The 19,558-nt window shown below is 63.8% G+C and overlaps 1 protein-coding gene across 14 annotated transcripts in view; it reads left to right on the top strand.

The window, feature by feature from the left end:
- Nucleotides 1-19,558, top strand: part of FBRSL1 (fibrosin like 1) — an 89,252-nt gene that overhangs the window by 14,907 nt on the left and 54,787 nt on the right. For 13 of the 14 annotated variants that reach the window (XM_037733173.1, XM_037733170.1, XM_037733172.1 and 10 more), the window contains exons 2-4: nucleotides 515-712; nucleotides 11,538-11,642; nucleotides 13,717-13,752. In XM_037733173.1, the coding sequence (XP_037589101.1) occupies nucleotides 515-712; nucleotides 11,538-11,642; nucleotides 13,717-13,752 (339 nt within the window). Of the gene's footprint in view, nucleotides 1-514; nucleotides 713-1,530; nucleotides 4,113-11,537; nucleotides 11,643-13,716; nucleotides 13,753-19,558 lie in introns of those variants that run through there. The other variant, XM_037733180.1, reaches the window with a different exon arrangement.

The following is a 19,558-nucleotide window of genomic DNA, read 5'->3' as shown; positions in this document are numbered from 1 at the left end:
GGGGAGCCTCCTGGGGCAGCATTTCCTGAGGGGAGCCTCCTGGGGCAGCATTTCCCGTGGGGAGCCTCCTGGGGCAGCATTTCCTGTGGGGTGTTGCCTCTGGGGGCGCTTCTTGTGGGGTGTGGGTGTCACCTGGAGAGGCTCCTGTGGTCCCTGGCCCCTGCTGTAGGGTGTACTCTCAGTGTTGAAAGGCAGCCCTGGTCTCAACAGGCCTCAGAGGCGCAGTCCTGGGTAGCCCCAGGCCAGCCTTCTGTGGAGCTTGCTGGAGACTCTCTGCTGGGCTGAGCTTTTTGTCTGGTCCTTTGCTGGCTGAGTCCTGAGAAACGCCCCCATCCTCCCACCCACAGCAGCCTCTCACCTGTTTGTCTGTCTTCCTTCTCCTCTGAGATGCCTCTCCCCAGGCCAGAGGCTCCTTCCCCTGAGAGCCGCTCAGGTGGAGTGCTGTCCAGTGCTGTCCTGGGCCCAGGGTCCTGGGGTCCGGCCAATTAACCGGCATCTCCCTGTTTCCCTGCAGAAGGATATGGCCCTGAAGCCACATGAGAGGAAGGAGAAGTGGGAACGTCGCCTGGTCAAGAAGCCCCGGGAGTCGGAAAACTGCCCCGCTGCGGAGCCCAGTGAGAACAGGCGGCCCCTGGAGGCCGGCAGCCCCGGGCAGGACCTGGAGCCCGCCTGCGATGGAGCCAGGAAGGTCCTGCTGCAGGCCTCCAAGCAGGTGAGCAGGTCCCTCCCCCACCGGGAGCTTCTTGTTGGGTCAGTGCTCACCGCCCCGGGGCCACGCCAGCACCTGGACACCCCCCACGTGGCCCCTGGGCCTGCCTGGCAGCGCCCCATCGTTGTCAGGCTTGGGGCTTGGGACACCTGGATGGGGCTGGGGCCGAGCAGAGGCAGGAGCCGGCCGGGCCACTGAGGGGCCGTGACTGGCCCAGGGCCACAGCGGGAGAGGTGCCTGTCTGGGGCATCGAGGCGCGCGTGCCGGGCTGGGGCACCAAGCTGGTAGGCCGGCCCCGTTTCCCTGCCGTGTCCGTTAGGCTCCGCCGACTGTAGGTGTCCAGCGTGTCTCTCAGGAAGGGTCCAGACTCATTGCTGAGGCTGTTCTGCCCACACGTAGCGCCATCCGCTAACGCGTGTGGCATGGGGAGGGGAATGTTTGGTTCCGGCGGTGGCTGCAGGCACGTGACTGTGGTCAGTGGTCAGGTGCGTGGCCCAGCTGGGAACAGGGCCCTACCTGCTCTGCCCGGGGGCCTTCCTGCCCAGGAGGGGCTGTCAGAGCAGGTGGGTGCTGGCCTGGGGCCTCCCCAGCACGTGGGGCTCTGTCCTGGGTGCGGCCCAGCCTGCAGCTGCATCCTCCGCAGGGGTCCGCTGGTGTGCGCCTTCCTTCCGGGGTGGGCTGGGTGCGGTGTCCTAGGCTCCCCTTGGCCCCCTTGGGAATAGGGCTGCTGGAGAAGGGCAGCATGCCTCCTGGGCCTGGGCTGGACGGGGGTTGCGTGGGCACACCTGCCCAGGTGGACACGTGCTCTTTCTTCCATGCAGGTGTGCTCCCCAGAAGGGGGGCCGCTCCCAGCCAGCCACTGGGACCAGAACGGCCCGGCCCAGCGCCAGCAACAGCTCCAGCCCTGCCAGCCCAGCCAGCCCCAGGGGTCCCTCCCAGCCCTGTCGGCACTCCCGGACCCCGGGCAGCCCTGCCAGCCCTCCCAGCGGCCACTTCTGGGTCAGCGCAGCTGGCCCCAGCGGTCACTTCTGGGCCCGAAACAGCCCGGCCAGCCCCGGCGGTCACTTCTGGGCCCCGGGCAGCCCTGCCGGCCCCAGCGGCTCCTTCCAGCCCCAGATCAGCTCTGCCAGCCCCAGCGGTCCTGCCTGGCTCCGCCCTGCCGGCCACATTGGGCACTGCCAGGCCCCAGGCAATGCTGCCGGCGCCTGCGCTCCCTGCTGGTACCGTGCCACCACCGCCGGCGCCTGCGCTCCCTGCTGGCCCCACGGTCCCTCCTGGTCCCCTGCCTCTACTGCCGGCGCCTGCGTTTCCTCCTGGCCCCAAGGCACCGCTGCCGGCGCCTGCGGTCCCTCCTAGCCCAGTGCCAGCGGTACCAGCCCCCGCGGCCACTCCTCACCCTCCGACCTCGCCGTCGGCCCTCCGGCTTCCTACCGGGACAGTGCTGCTGCCCCCGGCGGGCCTTCCTAGTGCCATGTCAGTACGGCCAGCCCCGAAGGTCCCTGCTGGGCCAGCCCAGCCGCCCACGGCGCTTGCTGCCGCGCCTCAGGCAGCCCCAGCGGTTAGTGGAAGCCCCAGAGCAGCCCGGCCCACTCACACCTTCACTCCTGGGCCCCAGACGGCTGAGGCAGCAGAAGCAGCCGCTCATGGGCCTGGAGCAGCCCTGCCAGCCCCTGCGGCCGCTCATGGGCCCTAGCAAGCCCTGCAAGCCCCAGCCGCTGCTCCCCATTCCCGACCGCCCTCCACTCCTGGGGCAACCAGGCCCACCCTGCCGGCCTCTCCTGGGGCCCCTGTGCCAGCCGCGGCGCTCCCTGTTGGATCTGGTGCCAGCCTGGCAGCCCCGGCTCTCACTCCTGGCCCTGGGCCATCCCTGCCGGCCCCTGAGGTCACGGTGGACCCGATCCTGTGCCCCCGGGGTGGCCCGCCAGGCCCCATCTGTGAGCCCCGGAGCCTGATGCCTGTGGGCACCTCCCCGGATGCATTTTCCAGGCCACCCCAGTGTGAGCTGCACCCTGGCAGGGCCCCCGGGGCCAAGGCCGCCTCGCCCTTCGGGCCGGAGATGCTTTGCTGGACTAGCCCTAGGCCTTCAGACAGGGCCGGGCTGTTTGCCGTTGGAAATTGAGGCTCAGCCGGAGGTGGGAGCCCTGCAGTGCTGTGATCGGGCCGAGGCCCGCCACGCCAGGAGGAGAGAGGAACCCGGCGTCTTCCTGCCGCCCCGCCATGTCCCCCCACCCGCGTGTGCTGCCTGTGGTGTGTGCCCTGGGAGGGCCGGGAGCTTGCTGGGGCCCCTCAGTGTCTTTCTGTGCCTCTGCACGCCAGTACTGTCCTTGCCTGCACACCTGTCCTGGGTGTGCCAGTGTGCGGAGCGTGAGCGTGGTGTGTGTGTGCGCGCAGGAGTGGTGCCAGCGCGAGTGGCGTGCTGGGCGGTAGCACCTGTGGAGTGCTGGCTGCAGGCTCTTCGTGGGCCGCACCCCATCGGCCAAGGCGCAGTTCCCGCCCTCAGGCAGAATCCCAGTGGTGAACGCTGAAGGTGTGGGTTTCAGTCCGGCCCCTCCCCCGGCAGTCAGGTGGTGCTGGTGTTCACCTCCAGGGTCCCCAAGCTGCAGGGGCTGCACGGGCCCACTGATGGGTCAGGAGCTGCAGGGGGCCCGGAGGCTCCCACCCCCACCTCTCAGGACTCTGCTTTCCCCCCCCACCGTGGGCGCACACTGAAGGGGTGCTCGCAGGGTCTCCAGGCGAGGGGGAGCCCACAGGGGAGGCAGCGCCTTCTCCCGGCTTCCAGAGTCCCCCGCAGCGTCCTGTCCGGCTGTTGACCTATGTGCCGTCAGCAGACCTCACACTACAAGGCTATTTCTGGCCCATCCCCGCCCTTCCGCAGCCCCCACCTGGGATCAGGGCTGCCACCCCGGGCCTTGGTCTCGAGGCAGCCCCACTCGAGTCTTCTGGAGTCTGAGGCACGCCACTGGCCCAAAAGGAAAGGGGTATTTGGCGAGGGCTCTGACTTTCTCCAGACCACAGGGGAGCTGGGCGGCTGCAGCCAGGGGCCCTCCAGAAAGCAGCGTTGGCCCCATGGACCCCTGCGCCAAGTGACGGGAGGTCCTGAAGGCCTGGTCACTCCCAGCTGGGCAGCTGCAGGTGTCAGGAAGGCGGGTGGGTGTCCCTGGCTTCCAGCAGGCAGCTGCTGACCTCTAGCCCCCCGCACTTGCTCACGAGGACGCGTCCCCCACAGGCCCTCCCGGGTCCCGGCCAGGCTCTGGTGTAGCACCTGCTCTGGTCCGCAGGCCTCACACTCCCCGCCCAGCCAGGCCCCTTCCTGCGGTGCTCACCTGGGGCCTCCATCCCAGAAGCGCAGGGTTTATTTTTATGATTAAAGAAAATAAAAAGTGCCGTGCCACTATTTTTTATAACAGTATCAGCCTTGGTAATTTAAACAGACGAGTGTGTGTCTTATGTGATTCATTCTGCAAATGGGGTTTGTGCTAGGCTCCGCTTGGGATTTGTTGTGCTCTGACCTGACAGAGGGGAGACCCAGGTGTCTGGTCATGAGCTTCCTGCCCGCCCGTCTGAGGCCTGGACAGAGGGGCCTGCCTGTGCTCAGCATGGGGGGTGCTGGCCTCCAGATCCCCCTATACAAGGCTACTGTGTGGGCCAGCGCGGCAGGGGACAAGACCCCCCTCTCGGCTCATGCCTGGGGTCACCCACCCTCGGGATAGGCACCCTGGGGACCCGTGAGGGAGTGTGGGTCAGCCCAGGGTTCTCTGTGTGGCCTGGGGACCCATGAGGGAGCGTGGGTCAGGCCAAGGTTCTCTGTGTGGCCTGGGGACCCGTGAAGGAACGTGGGTCAGCCCCGAGTCCTCTGCACGGCTGTCACTTGCTTGTGTCCTGCTCATGGGAGGCCAGGGCATCAAGCAGCTGAGTCCTGACTGCAGCACCTGGCGGAATTGCCTTCAGACATCTCCGTTGTCATGCATGGGGGACAGAAATGATGTAAATAGGCTCCTGCCCCCCTTCCATATTCAGCCTCCTTCCTCCCCTGAACCGGGGTCACCGAGGGGGCCCTGAGTACAGAGCTGTGTCCGGGTCCGACCTCAACGGCTTGAGGGAGTGAGGAGGGGCTGTCTGTGCTGGAGCCTCTGAGCTGAGCAGTGCTGCCCCTTAATGGGGAAGGCCAGGCTGGCGGGGAGGCCTGGGAGGGTGATACTGCAGCCTGGGTTCACGTGGCCAGCAGCTGAGGGTGCAGAGGACACCAGCGGAGGAAACCCTCAGGACCCAGAGGGGCCTCACAAGGCCTGGCCGTGACCCTGTAGCCTCCGCTGGAGCCCAGTGTCTGCATGGCCTGGTGGGGGCCGCTGTGGGGAGGGCAGAGCTGTAGGACCCTGTGGGGTGGACATGTGCCTTGTGTCCTGGGGCTCACAGCCTGTTGGGGCCGCCGCCAGGCATTGCCCTGGAAAGTGCAGATTCTCTGTGGCCGGATCTGGGATGTTTCTGAAGAGCTGGAAATCCTGGTTTTTCTGGATTCAGCAATGTTGAAATTTGGTGGTCAGCTCTAGTGTTTATGGCTCACTTTACTGACCAGAGGACACCGCTGTGGGCCTGCGGGGCCCTGCGAGGGGGATTTGGCTCCCGTCACAGGCAGCAGATCGGAGCCTGAGGCCTGGGTGGGACACACTCGTTCCCGTTTCTGGAGGAGGGTTGGTCAGTGGAGCCGAGCCTGCCCAGGAAGGTGGGCCTGGGTCTTGCTGCTGTAGGGAAGGCAGGTACAGCCCAGCCTGAAGGTTGAGGATGGAGTGACAGTGGGGTGGTGGCAGTGGGGGTGACATTGGGAATCTGGGGGAGGCTGCCCACTGCCTGACCACAGACCCTGTTGCTGCCTGGGGGCCCTTCTGGAGACGGGCTGGAGCGCAGTGCCCTAGTGACCATCAGCCCGCGGGTCACCTCTGCGTGATCCTTTGCCCACCTTGCTGTTGCTGGCACAGGCAGGCTGGCCCCCTCCTGTCTGCAAAACGGGGTGGGAGGGCCTGAGCCTTCTGGGCGAGGCCAGGCCTTTTCCTGTGGAGCCGGGGCAGATGAAGGCAGCGGATAGTTGGTTGTTAGGGGCGGAGAAGCAGGTGTCAGGGTGGATTCCTGGGAGAGGGACGACACTGAGACTGTGGCAGCAGGGCCAACCCCACGAGGGGCTTGGAGCTCTAAGAGCCCTAGAGGGCCCCCCCAGGTCTGGCCAAGTCTGCAGGCAGCCCCCCGGGGGAGGAGTGTAGTGTGGGTGGCTTCCCCGGGGAGGGGCGTGGGCGGCCTCAGTAGCCGGTGCAGCATCTACGCGTGGCGTGTGTGCCTTTGCCAGCCGAGCCGCCTCTGAGGCCCTGTCTCTCTGGCTGGGCCCCTCACTTCAGGTGAATAGCCATGGTCCCACCCGCAGGCCCTGTCCTCTGGGCCTTCCCTGTTTGCTTGTTCCGGACTCTTGTCTGGGCACTGGGGACAATGAGCTCCATCTCTGTTATGGCGACAGGGCTCGGCTCTGCCGTGTGTAGGGAGACAGGCTGTGACAGCACATTGGGCCACTGTGGCAGAGGCGAAAAGGGCACAAGGGAGGGGTGGGTGGGGGGCACCTGGATGTGTGGAGGCCAGGAGGCAGGACCACCCGCAGGTGCCAGGGGAGACCCAGGGCTGCCCAGAGGTCCAGGGGAGGCCTGGGGCCTCGGAGGGATCTCAGGAGGGCTGTGGCGTGACCCAGGATCTCTCTGGCCGCCCTGGCGCCTTTCCAGGTGGCCCAGTTCTGCAGTGCCAGAGTGAGCTGGACTGGCATTGACTGGGCAGAGGCCACTGGCCGTCCTCCAGCCAGAAGCTGCAGTGGTGGGGCATCCTTAGCTGGCCAAGCTGTGGGGAGTCTGAGGGAGAGCGGTTTCCATGCTGAGCCACAGGGTTGCCTGCGTGCGGGGCTTCAGCAGGAAGCCTCTCCTAGGGCCGGCACACGCCTGCAGGGCTCCCTGGGGATAGACACCCTGGGACCCGGTGGAGTGTGGCTTCTCATCCAGCAGGGGTGGGCAGGGTCCCGGACTCCCCTAGGCCAGCACTGTTCAGTGGGAATATTGTGTGAGCTGCATATTTAAAAAGTAGGAAGAAATAAGTAAAATTCATGTTAATAAAATATTGCATTCCACTGCACGTACTTTGAAAATAGTATCTCAACAATGTAGTCAATACAAAGACTATCAGACATTTTTTATTTTATTTTTTGTAGTGAGTCTAGGAAAGCTGCAGGTGCCTTACATTTACAGCACTTCTGAGTTCAGACTGTTGGCTTACGTGCCCAGTGACCACAGGGCTGACGGTGGGGGCTGGGGGGAGGGCAGAACAGCGTGCCCTTCGTGCGTTCTTGTCCCATGCCCGTGCTGTTCCCAGCGTCTGTGACTCTCCTCGTCTTCCACCTCACAGCTCTGCGGTTTGAACACCGTCTTGCCTCTGCTCAGAGTGTCCAGCCAGGACCCAGGATGCTCCTCTCATTTGGCATGGACAAACCAGACACGCGGCTTCTGTCTTTGCCGCATTTTGGTGGGTGAACCTAGCACCCACCCAGGTGACTGAGCTAGAAGTTGACGGTCATTCTCCTCCCCTCCCACCCAGCACACCCAGCCAGGCAGGCCCTTAGCCCCACCTCCTAAATCTCCCTCTGAACTGAACTTCATTAGAAAATAAGGAATCCTGTGTCAGAATTGATGGGATGCAGCTGAAGCAATGCTTAGAGGAAAACCAGCTTGAATGCTTGTGTTAGAAAAGAAAAAAGGTTTAAAACCCTAAGGTTTTACCTTAAGAAACAAACAAAAAAAGGAAGTAAACCTATGAAGGAAGGCCGTAGTGTAGACAAGAACAGAAATACAGAAATGAATGAGGCAGGCCAGGCAAGGCGGCTCACACCTGTAATCCCAGCACTTTGGGACACCAGGGTGGGCGGATTGCTTGAGGTCAGGAGTTCAAGACCAGCCTGGCCAACATGGTAAAACCCCGTCGCTACTAAAAGTACAAAAAATTGGCTGAGCGTGGTGGTGCATGCCTGTAATCCCAGCTACTTCAGAGGCTGAGGCACAACAATCGCTTGAACCCTGGAGGCGGAGGCTGCAGTGAGCCGAGATCACGCCATGCATTCTGGCGTGCGTGCCTTCCCCCAGCACCTGCCGCCTGGCAGCCAGAGTCACCTTCTGTGTGCACCGGGAACGGCCGCTCCTTCGTCACCCTGGGAGGGCAGGAGCCTGGGTCTGCTCTGCCCACTGCTCAGAATGGTGCCCAGCTCGTGGGGCCTTCATAAGCGTTGGTGGGATGGGTGGACGGACGGGTGGAGCAACCACAGGGCCCGGTGGGCACAGGTGCGGTAGAGCAGGGCCCAGCCCTGCTGGGTCCGGAGGGTGTTCTCTGGGTGCGGCGGTGAGAGCCTGTAGAAATAAAGGCGCGGTACGCCAGGATCGACAAGAAAGGAGTTTGGGCGCAGGGGTCCGTTGCACCAGTGCGCGGAGAGGCCGGCAGTGGCCCCGAGTGCTTGGACGCTCCGACTGTTACTGGGTACAAAACGGGGGCAGAGTAAGTTGGGTGAATTTCAGACAGCTCACGTGTCTCAGGAACCAGGGGCCCCGGGCTTGTAAGTCCGAAGCAGGGGGCAGTGAGATGCCTCAGCACCTTATGGTATACCTGCCAAGTAAGAACAGAGGCTGCAAGAATTATGCTGCTTCTCACTGTCTTCAAAAGAAGAGCCGGTTGCAGATGTAGGGAGGGAAAGCAGACACACCGCACCCAGCATAGCACAGCGCCACGCAGAGACAGCGAGGCCCCGGGCAGCTGCGTCGGGCTGGCCGGTCCCAGTCCCTCCTCCAGCTGGTGGGGAGTGGAGTGCCGTCCAGCTCACCCAGGGACAGGGGCTGTGCCCTTCCAAGGCCTGCTGAGTCTTGGGTGCTTCCCCAGCACTGGCGCTGCCGCAGAGATTTGAGATGCCCTCCAGCAGCGCTGCTGCGGCTGTGACAGAGGGCTGGGCTTCGGCGTTGAGCAGTCGCCTCTGCTGGGCGCCCCGGTCGCTGATGCTCGGCAGGTATTAATGGCCTTGCCTCGTGGCCACATTTCATAGTGTCCCTTATCGGTCGCTGACCACAGCAACCCGGATTTCATAGATAATTATGCATAAAGAACAAGAAGGCTTCAGTCAAAGCTTAATATTCAGTAAGACCGTGATCTCATCACTCAAGACACTTATTCCTAACTAGATTCTTCTTCTATATTCTGTTTATTGAACAAGAACTGGCTGAGGCCTCAGTCTCCTGCTTCAGCTCTTAGGAGACTTTGTACCCACATGGTAGCTCCCACCCACTCTCCTGGACGTGCGGGGCACCCTCTGGCCCCAGATGTGGGCTTGGGAGTCCAGGGACTGTGATCTTGTCTCTGAGCTCCTGCTGGGAGTGGACGTGTGGCCTTCCCAGCCCCTGGCTTGGCCGGCAGGCTGCACCGAGAAGCCGCTGTGAAGCGCAGGGCTGCGGGCAGCCACCTTGGCTGTCTACACAGTGGGTTGTGTCCAGGACCCAGTTCTGCAGGGTTTTTCAAGACAGGAGGCTCTCAGAGCTAAATCTGGCCACCCAAGGAAGAGGGGGACCCTACCCCACGGCCTGCCTGGCCGCCTCATAGGGCCTCTGGGTTTGGGAGGGGCAAATGCAGGGCACCCCGCAGAGTCACTCTGTGGCATGGGGGTGAGGTGTTCCCTTTGCACCCAGCCCTGACCGGAGGTGGCTTTTGTGAGCAGTGTAGAGAGGTGTCCTGCTTTTCATGGCTCAGCTGTGAAAAGCTGTGGGCGTATCTTAGCCGTGCCTCCTCCCATCAGCTGGGTGCCCTTGGGCAGTGAGCTTCCCGCACTGCTGTATTCGGCGGCCCTGTGGCTGCCTTTCCGTCACTGTAGGTGCTGCCCCTGCAGCGCGTGCAGGGCTCATGGGGCTGTTCCCAATGGTTGGACCTCCCAGGGGGCCGGTGACACAGGGTTCCTAGAGCAGGCCTGGAAATTTGTTCCTGATAGGCTCCGGGGGACAGACCCTGTGTGGAGAAACTGGCTCAGGATTGAGAACCTTCGCTCCTTTTGGGGGTGGATGGAACCCTTGACGGCCCCAGCAGGGCAGCAGGTGTGGGACCCAGTGGGCATGGCGGCCAGGCTGAGACCACAAGTGCCAGGTCCTACCATGAGGAAGGAGGGGCGGCCAGAGTCCAGCTGGTGACAACAGTGACACCTGGTGGCCTGGAAGGTGCCGGCCCCGGGCCTAGTGCACAGGAACCTCATTGCGCGGAGAGGCCATTTACAGATGCGGAAACTGAGGCGGGGCGGGGCGGGGGGTCAGTCACGTGCCTGAGGCCACACTGCTGGGAGGAGCCGGGCAGCCTGGCCAGTGCCTGTGAGGGCCACTGCGCCACTGAGCTGGCCACTAGCCCACCGTCCTGCCACTGGTTCCTGCACGGTAAGGCCCAGACTCCCTGGGGGCTGCCACCCTGCCCTGCCGGGGGCCTCCTTCCTCCTCCTCTGGTCTGGGCTTCTGCTCCTTGAGGCTGGATTGACCTCACGGGCCGCATGCATTTGACCCCAGGGGCCTGGGTGACACCCCTTCATTATCACCTGCACCGTCTGCCTTGTGTGCACCCTGCCAGCCACAGAGGGAAGGGGGTGCAGGACTCAGAGGCCTGTGGCATCGGGGGTGCGAGGGGTGGGCCTGGCTGACCCCAGGCTCATGGCTGCACCCAGTCACACCAGCCAGTCCAACGAGCACCCCAGGGCCAGGGTGCTTTCAGGGGATGCTCCTGACTTGGACAGGTTCCCGGGGCTGGGCGTGCTCTGACTTGGATGACTCAATGTGAAGGGGCTCACCAGGGGTCCCAGATGCAAGTTCTGGGGGCCCAGACGTGTTGGGGCAAGTCACCACCAGGTGCAGAATTGTTCCAGGTCAAGGTGGCCAGAGAGGGAGCCGCTTCCAGCCGCCCGTGGAGGAACCCCGTCTCCCTCTCTGGCCACCTTGACCTGGAACAGGTCCGAATTTATTTCCAAGTAAAAAATGAAATACATGCAGGGCTCTGGGTCTAGTTCCTGCCTGGCCACTTAACCTGTCTGTGCCTCGGGTTTCTCATCTGTGAAATGTAAAGGAAAATAGTTTCTACTCGGGGCTGTCGTGTGAGCAAATGTGTGTGGGCATGTGCAAAGCACCAGGGCCGGAGCCTGGCACGCAGCAGCGCCTGTGCTGGCTGGCACCAGAGGTGGTGGCGGGGGGCAGTGAGTGTGGCCACTTCCTCTGCAGGTGAACAAACCAGTGGCCCAAGGCTCACACAGCCAGGGATGGGCAGGTCCCACCACCCACCTCGCCGCTTGCCCTGGGATGGTGCCGCCCAAAGGAGGTGGTGTGGGCACAGCCAGAGGCGGGGGTGGCACTGAGGCTTGGCCTGGAGGCCTCAAGCCCTGTGCAGCCGGATGGGGTGGTGGTGCCACCCAGCCAGGGAGTGTCTTGGCCATTGGGGCTGAGAAGAGGCCAGGGTGTGGCGGAGGCCCTGCCCGTGGTCCCCAGCACCCCCAGGATGTCTTCAGAGTCAGCGGCTTGCAGAAGGGGGGCTCCGAGCACGGGGCGCTTCCTGGGTGGGTCATCCGCATCCTGGATGGCCTTCCTGGCTCTGCAGAGCTCTGCCCTGCCACTGCCCCCGCCCCCAGACCAGGACCCGGCTCCCCCTCCGCAACAGCGCCAAGTGGCTGTCGGGGCTTGGGGCTGTGTGCCAGGGACCTCAGTGCGGATGCGGTGAGGTGGGGCTTTGCCTGAGACGGTGTCTCTCTGTGTCCCAGATGAAGGTCATCGTGTCCAAAGGGGGCGACCGGGACAGTGATGATGACAGCATCCTCGAAGCCACCAGCTCCCGGTGGAGCAGCTCCCGAGACCCACTCAGCGATGTGAGTACCCAGCTGCCCGTGCTCGGAGCTGCCTTAGCCTGGGCCACCTGTCCAGAAGCCCCCGGTCAGGGTCCTGATTTCCCATGAAGGCTGTGTTTTAGCCGTTAGCATTTTGCCTTCATTAAAGCAGGATCTTTTACTCATTAGGACTTTCCCCGTTAGGAGAGATTTAAATGAGGAACACGATGAGCTGGCCCTGGGGGTGGAGGGCAGGCAGCTGGTGGCTGAGCCTCAAGACCGGCGCCCCAGGGCTACCACTGGGGTCGCCTGGGCTGCAGTGGCCTCTGTCCTGCGGCCAGGGACACCCACCCACCTCGTGGGCTGGGACAGGAGATGGGCAGAATGTGGCCGGCGGCAGGAGCCGGGGTTTGTTCCACGTCAGTGGAAGGCGCTTCTCTCACCCTGAGCGGGTCTGGGCCGAGCATCCCGGCCTGGCTGTTGGTGTGCCTGTGCCAGGCAGGGCACACGCTGACCAGGGTCAAGAAGACATACCTTCCGTGTCCCTGAGAGAGGCCCCTGGGCACCAGGTCCCCAGGGGTCCGGGACCCCCACACTTGGGCTCACAGGCAGGATTCAGCCAGTAACGGGGCTGACCCCTGAGAGCGTGGCCGTGGGAGTGAGAGCGTGGCCGTGGGAGCATCCGGCTGGGGCTGTGGTGAAGGCGGAGTAGCCCACCCGGCCGGGAGGAGGCCATTGGCACCCCTTCTCCCACTCCTGCAGGAGAGGGGCAGTGGACGGGTTTCCCGTGGGCCTGAATGGAACCCAAGGCGTTTCAGTATCACTTAAGTGGAGGCCTCACTGCCCAGCTTCCTGGCTTGTTGCCGCGAGACAGGAAATAGGCTGAGAATTATCTGGGCCGCCGCTGCCCCGGCTCGTCCTCTGGTTGCCAGCCCTGGGTGAACGAGGTCACATTCTGAGCACAACACAGCAGCTGGGGCTGAGGCTGAAACTCAGGGCGACGAAGGCCCCCCCGCCCTCTGGCAGCCAGGAGCTGGCGGGTGGGCCATCAGGACCCAGGGCCTTGGGCTCTGTACTCTGACACCCTGGGGCGCCTCGAGCTGTCTGGGGAAGGGGAGGGGATGTCCTCTCTGACTGCAGTGGGGGTCATGGATCCATTTGGAAGAGTGGGGGTCTGCCCTCAGCTGGCCCCAGAGCCCCCATTTTCCTCCTCTGCCCCTGCCCCTCAGAGGGGGTGTTGGATCTTTACACCTGCCCCCCACTCCCCAGGCTGCTCTGGACCCTCTCCGTGTGCCCCAGCCATGCCAAGTACCCAAGTCCTCAGCCTCACCCTGCCCAGCTCAGTGAGCCGCCCCATCCACTACAGCGGCTCTGAGCCTGCTTCCCCACCCTCCTGCTGAGGGAGACCCTGGTGTGTAGCTGATGTGACCCACAGCTCTGTCCTGAAGGCCTCACAATACCTGCTCGAACCAGAGGGAGCCCCACCAAGGGTCATCGGGGGTCCTCCAGCAGCCCTCCAGACCAGACCCAGCTGCCATCCCCGCTCCCCGTCAGGTCAGGCCCCTGTGGTGAACCCTTCTTGGAGGGGTCCGTCTGGTACCTCCTCCAGGAAGCCTTCCCTGACCAGCCAGGACGCCCTCCCTGAAGTCCTGCAATTGCAGACCCCTCTGGTGGGTGGGCATGGAGGGAGGTCCGCAGAAGCTGGGGCCTCGGGCTGGCCTCCCCCAGGTTTTCCTGCCTCCTCTGAGCAGCGTTTCTGGCAGGGCCTTCCCTCTTGGGGGCAAGGAACTGGCCAAGGGTGTCTCCATGGGTGCCTCCTCGGGTTTGGACCCCAGAGCAGGGGAGCCTCACAGTGGCTGGGCCAGGAGGACAGCAGCTCCCAGGGAGGACCCCACCATGACACCCAGCTCTGTCCTCCTCCCCAAGGCATCAGCCCTGGCAGCCCCTGCCTGGGAGGACGTCTCATGGGCGGTCTTGGGTCCGGGCATCTGGACCTGTCCCCACCTGGGACAAGCGCTCAGCTGGGTTATGGGCTGCAGGGCAGGTGGCCAGGTGCGTCCCCAGGAATTGGGGTCAGAGCCGCAGCGTCACTGACTGTCCTTCCTTCCTTCTGCAGAGCTCTGCGCAGGCGGTCTCGGGGAGAGGCTACTCCGTAAGTCCCCCCGCACCCCCTACCATCTTTGTCCCAAGGGGGCCCCCATCTCCCCTGTCCGAGGCTCCGCAACCTGGCTCGCCTTGTCCCATGCCCACTTCTTTCTGGAGCCCCAGACTGGTTCTGGCCTCAACCACCATGGGGCCGGCGGTGGGTGGACAAGTTCCGGAGCGAGGATTCGGGGGAGTGTCCTGCTCACGGTCTTCCGGGGACCCCAGGCTGACATGCTGCCCCGGGGGAACAGGCTGGCCCTGTAGCTGTGGCCCCGCCAGGAGCCTCAGAGTGGTCAGCCTGCACAGACCCCAGCCAAGGCTACAGGTGCCGGGATCCGCGGGGCCAGGGCCGGGCTGCTGCCTGGGGTCCTGTTGGGGGCCTGGGATGTTTCGTGTGGAAGGTGCTGTGTGTGAGCAGCCACCTCCAGCGCCCTGACCGGCACACGCCTCACCCTGGACAGAGAGGCCTGGGCCCAGGCTGGGCACTGCAGGGCAATGCCTAGGGAGCTGGTACCCCGTGGCCAGCAGGGAGACCCACATGCAGCCTGCGTAACTCGTGTGTGCGGGGGTGGGGGAAGAGTGTGGGTGCGCCCGCCTCCTTGTGGGTGCGCGTGGCATGGTGGAGGGCTCCTTGCAGGTGTGCCTGGACTGAGAGGCTGGGCGCCGACCCCTGCCCCGGACTTGGAGGCCCAGCCCCATCTCCCTGGCCCCCAGCACCACTGTTCCCTGAGGAGCAGCCCCGCCCCTCCTCACAACTTGATTTTACTTCCCTTTAAGCATCAGGAGGGACGTTAATGACATCATAAAACCCAGAGCTCCATGAGAGCCATTTCTGCAGATTGACGGCCTGCTCAGCTCGTTGTGGGGGTGGGGGACGGACTCCGCCCACGTCATCCCTGCAGCCCCTGCATGACCCAGGGCTGGAGAGGCTCCCTCACTAAGCCACAGCAGCTTTACAGGGCATGTAATTAGCCCATTAGTGATCTGGTGTGGCCAGGCCCAGGGGGCAGCCCCCCACTTCCTCCGTCCCGTGGCTTCTGCTGGTGGCAGAACAGAAGGCTGCGAGGGAGCCACATGTGTGGTGTGGCCACAGGCTGGGAGTGGACCCCATGATCCCTGGACACTTGGGCGTCCAGGGCAGGAATTGACCACGTGGCTGGGTCACAGCAGGGGTTCAGCTGGGCCCTCCACACCCCACCCCAGCTCCCCGAGGCTGCCTTCTTGCCTGAGGGTCTGTCTAAAGCCCAGGGCTCAGCTCTGCCACCCTGGGCTCTGCCACCCTGGGCTCAGCCCTGCCACCCTGGGCTCTGCCACCCTGGGCTCGGCTCTGCCACCCTGGGCTCTGCCACCCTGGGCTCGGCTCTGCCACCCTGGGCTTTGCCACCCTGGGCTCTGCCACCCTGGGCTCGGCTCTGCCACCCTGGGCTCTGCCACCCTGGGCTCTGCTACCCTGGGCTCTGCCACCCTGGACTCTGCTACCCTGGGCTCGGCCACCCTGGGCTGGGCTCTGCCACTGTGGGCTCTGCCTTTGGCCTCTCACCTGGTTTGGCCCAGAGTCCATGAGCTGTTGATCTGGGGTGGCCGGAGCTCACTTCTGGGCAGGAGTTCCTGGAGCAGCCGCCTGCCCAAGGGGCCTCTTCCTGGGGGCTTTCCTTCCCCTGTGCAGCACGGGGCCTTGGGCAGCCTTGCTTTGTCGTCTGTGCGTGGGGTGCAGCCCCTCAGAGGGGCTGTGGGTGTCCTGACAGCCGTTGTCATGATTGCGACGATGTCCCCTGCCCTTCTCCCTGGTGTCCTGGGCAGGCCATCAGCCACATTCTGACAGCCCGGCTCCTGCAGTACGTGCTGGGGGCCCGTGTGTGGAAAAGGGCCGAGGCCACCTGGCCCTGGCTACTGGGAGGCACCTGGCCAAGTGGGGGTGCCGTGAGCCATTCCCCCCGTGCAGCCTCCATGGGCAGAGGAGGGCTGTGGCCGGCAGAGGTGCCAGACGAGGGTGTTCCTGGCATCTCTGAGTGCCAGCTCACTGTGGATCAGAATGGGGGCCGGGTCCTATGCGCTGGAGAGTGGGCTCTGCCCCCTGTTGCGGGTGAGGTGTGCGTGTGTCAGTTCCTGTGACCACCCCAGCGGATCTGTGGCCCCTAGGGCACCTGGGTGTCTCTACCCTGAGCCCCGAGGTGCCCTTCTGCTTCTGAGTCTCCACTTGTTATTCAAGTCTTCTCCCTAAAGCTCTCTCAATGTTTTCTGAGAAAGCTCATCATTACCTTGTCAGCTGCCTGCAGCTTAACCCCCACCACTGAAGTGACAGATGGTGGTGGCTGAGGGGCGGGGCTGGCCTGCTGCATGGGGGATGGGGTCCCCTCCAAGCCACAGGAGCCAGGAGACCCCGAGGCTTGCAGCTGGTCTTGTGTGTGCACTGGAACCTGGCACACAAGCCCGTTTCAGATGCTGGCATGTGCATATGGGCCCTGCGTGTGCCACTGTGTGAACAGGGCCCTGGTCCAGTGGGGCCCTCGGACTCCCATGATGTCAGCCCTGAGGGCCACTTGTGTCTGGCGTGTGGGGGCTGCAGGGGAGAGCCCGGGCTGCAGGGGAGAGCCCAGGCTCCAGGCAGGAAGCAGGGAGACGCCAGGCCTCCTCAGAAGTGCTCTAACACGTCCCCAGGCTGCAGGAAGGTTGAGGTCAGACCCCCCGGGGTGGAGGACCCAGAACTGTCCTGGGGGTGCATGCCCAGGAGCAGGGCAGGGGCTGGGAGCAGGAGGGCCCCGAGTGAGGGTCTGGATCATGCTGGGGTCTGGGGCCCACCGGTTGGGGTTCAGCACTTCCCTGCGGCCATCAGATTTCTGAGGTGCTTCCTAGGGTGGGGCTGCTATGTGTGCCTGTGTATGTGCGTGTATGTTCGTGCATGTGTGCGTGTGCATGTTTGTGCATGTGTGGGTGCATGTGTGTGTATGTGGGTGTTTGTGCTTGTGTGTGCGTTTGTGTATGCATGTGTGTGCATGTGCGTGTTCGTGTGCGTGTGCACGTGCTTGTGTATGTGCGTGCATGTGTGCATGTCGGTGCGTGCTTGTGTGTATGCATGTGGGTGCACATGTATGTGTGTGCACACGTGTTTGTGCATGAGTGCTTGCATCTGCATGTGTGTGCATGTGTCCATGTGTGCATGTGTGTATGTGTGCATGTGAGCATGTGTGTGCATACAGTGTGCGTGAGCGTGTAGGCGGATCTGTGCTTGTCCCGTGTGCAGCTTGTGTCCGCGGCATTATTTGTGGTGGGCTGCGTGGGTCTATGCATTGCCTTGTTGAGCAGGGTCACAAATGCCTCTCTGGGTTTCTACGTGTGTACGTGTGTGTGAGAGACCTGTGTTTGTGTGTGTGCTGCAGGCTTCTCGGGACACCCTGCATGCTCGCTGCCTGTCTGCTTGTGGCCACGTGGCGTTGCATGTTTGCACGTGTGTACCCCTTGCTGCCTGCATGTCTGCGACTAGCCTCAGGAGCAGCCACAGCCAGGCCAGCAGCCTCCTGTGTGGCTGAGCGGCACGGGCGTTTGTCATGGTCTGATTTTATGAACCATCCTTAAAGTTGTTTGATTTTGCCCACCTAGGTGGCCAGCAAAGCCCCGGCCCTTCTCATCCTCAGCGGCTTCTGTCCCGAATATGTGGCGTGGCCTTCTTGGCCACCGTCATCATTGTAAGACATGTGGTGACCGACTCCAGCTTGGCAGGTGGCTGGGGAGCTCATTAGACGAAAGAGGATCCACAAGAACCTGCTGGGTGCCCTCCCACACCCATGCACAGCGTGTTCCGGAAGGCCCCGTGGCCAGCAGGGGTGGTGGTGCAGAGGCTGGGGTGAGGGGCCGGGCGAGTGGCAGGGTCATGGCCACAGCCTGTGGTTGGGCCAGACCTCAGGGACCCACCTCACCCTGCATGGCAGCATTTAGTAACCAGGTCATCCCATTCTCTGGACGGGGACACCGGCCCAGAGAGGCCAATGGGTCACCCCGTGGGTGCCACCTCAGTGACCGGGAGCTGAGAGCCTCAGCCTCCCTCACAGCATGGCCCTGCCTATCCAGTATTGTCCTCCATGCGGCCACCAGCCCTTGTCCCGCTGAGAAGAGCCGCCAGTGTGCCAATGCCCACATGCCCTCTGCCCCTGGTGGCGCCAACTTGGCCGCAGCCCCCCAGGCCCTTCCTGACCCTGCTGATGCCCGCCATGCACACACTGAGCTGTACAGAAATCCACTCTCACCTTCCCTCTAGCCGGTGTGTGCTGAGCGTAGCCACAGCTGGGGTGGGTGCGTGGGGGAGGAAGACGGGAAGCCAGGAGTCACTGCTCCCTTCGGGGTGTTAAGCTCAGCGCAGGAGGGCAGGAGGCGGGGCCAGGTCGGCGGCAGGGGCAGGCCCTGGACAGGGAGGCCAGGAAGTAGGCAGGATGAGGCGCCAGGCTGGCCGAATCAGGCACAGGTTTGAACAGAGGGGCAGGTGAGAGGCCCCGAGGCCCCTGAGGAGGGAGCCTGCCTGCATGCTTGGGAGCAGGCCTGGGACAGGGAGGCCAGGACGTGGGCAGGAGGGGTGGCAGAGACCCAGCCAGGCGGGCACTGTGTATGCCCGCCAGCCGCCAGGATCCTGCCACACCCCTGTGCCAGGGCCGATACCAGCACTGTCTTTACCAGGCAGGTTTATGACATTCATTACGCCACTCCTGGGCCTCTTCTTGGCAGCCATTATTTGTACAAAAGCAATAAAAACCCATCAGCCTCTCTCTGGAGTCAAAGAGCGGCCGTCTCCTCCCAACCACTGAGCATAGGAGAGTCTCTGAGGCTCCCTGCTGGGCGCACAGCTGCTGTGTGGGGACAGCGGGGGTGGGGGCTGGGCTGTGTCCTCGCCTGTGGTGGCCACGGGCTGTGCCCATCCGCCCACCCATCCGTCCATCTTCAAGCACCCATGTCCATGCACTTACCCACCGCCTGTCCCCCTGGTCCACCCGCTCATCCGCCGTCCACACCATAGTGATCATGCGCCCGAGGGCAGTGGCCTCAGCACAGCTTGACTCTGGGCTGGGCTCTGTGCCAGCCCCTGGGGCGTGAGGAGCATGTCACACAAGAGCCCTGCCCTCGGGGAGCTGCTGTTCCAAGTGGGGAGAGAAATGTTCCGTAAATGGCCGTGAGTGCAGAGAGCAGCCCCTGCCAGGTCGGAAGGAAAACGGGGCCCCGAGTTGGGGCAGCATCTCAGAAGGGGCCAGACGAGGGCGTCTGGGCAGGGGAAAGCCTGTGTGTTCAGGGCCTGAGGCGGGCAGGCACCCCTGCATGAGGGAGCAGGGAGGTTGCGGCGGAGCTGGGGCTGTGAAGAGGTGCAGGGGTGAGCAGGGAGGGGTGCGGGAGCGCTGGGCCATCGGGGCCGGGAGGCTGTGTACCCCAGGCTAAGTGGCAAAGGGGCTGGACCCCCTGCCTCAGTGCTGAGAGGGGTAGGCTTGTTCCAGCAGCCCAGGCAGCACCCCTCAGCCCTGGGAGGTCAGCACAGGGGCAGCAGGGACTCGGGGTCCTGGGAGGTGGCTGTCCTGCCATCCACCCCCACTTGGGGCCTGGCATCTGTGGGCTGCGGGGAGGGGCCGGATGTCACATGTCATGTGTGCTGTCGGGCTTCACATGAAGGGAGTGTTTGAGTGAGGACACCTTCATCTCCGTGGCAATTCAGTCACCTGATTCCTCCACCTGCAGTATTTAATTGCCAACAAGTGACGTCCATGAAGAAGCCTGGCCCGCCTGCAGGTGCGGAAGTCGAGGCAGTTCCCACCAGGTGACATCAGTGAAGAGGCCTGGCC

The sequence above is a fragment of the Cebus imitator genome, unplaced genomic scaffold, assembly GCF_001604975.1.
Source record: "Cebus imitator isolate Cc_AM_T3 unplaced genomic scaffold, Cebus_imitator-1.0 Scaffold497, whole genome shotgun sequence".
Classification (NCBI taxonomy): domain Eukaryota; kingdom Metazoa; phylum Chordata; class Mammalia; order Primates; family Cebidae; genus Cebus; species Cebus imitator.
This window is presented reverse-complemented; position numbering and strand designations above follow the sequence as displayed.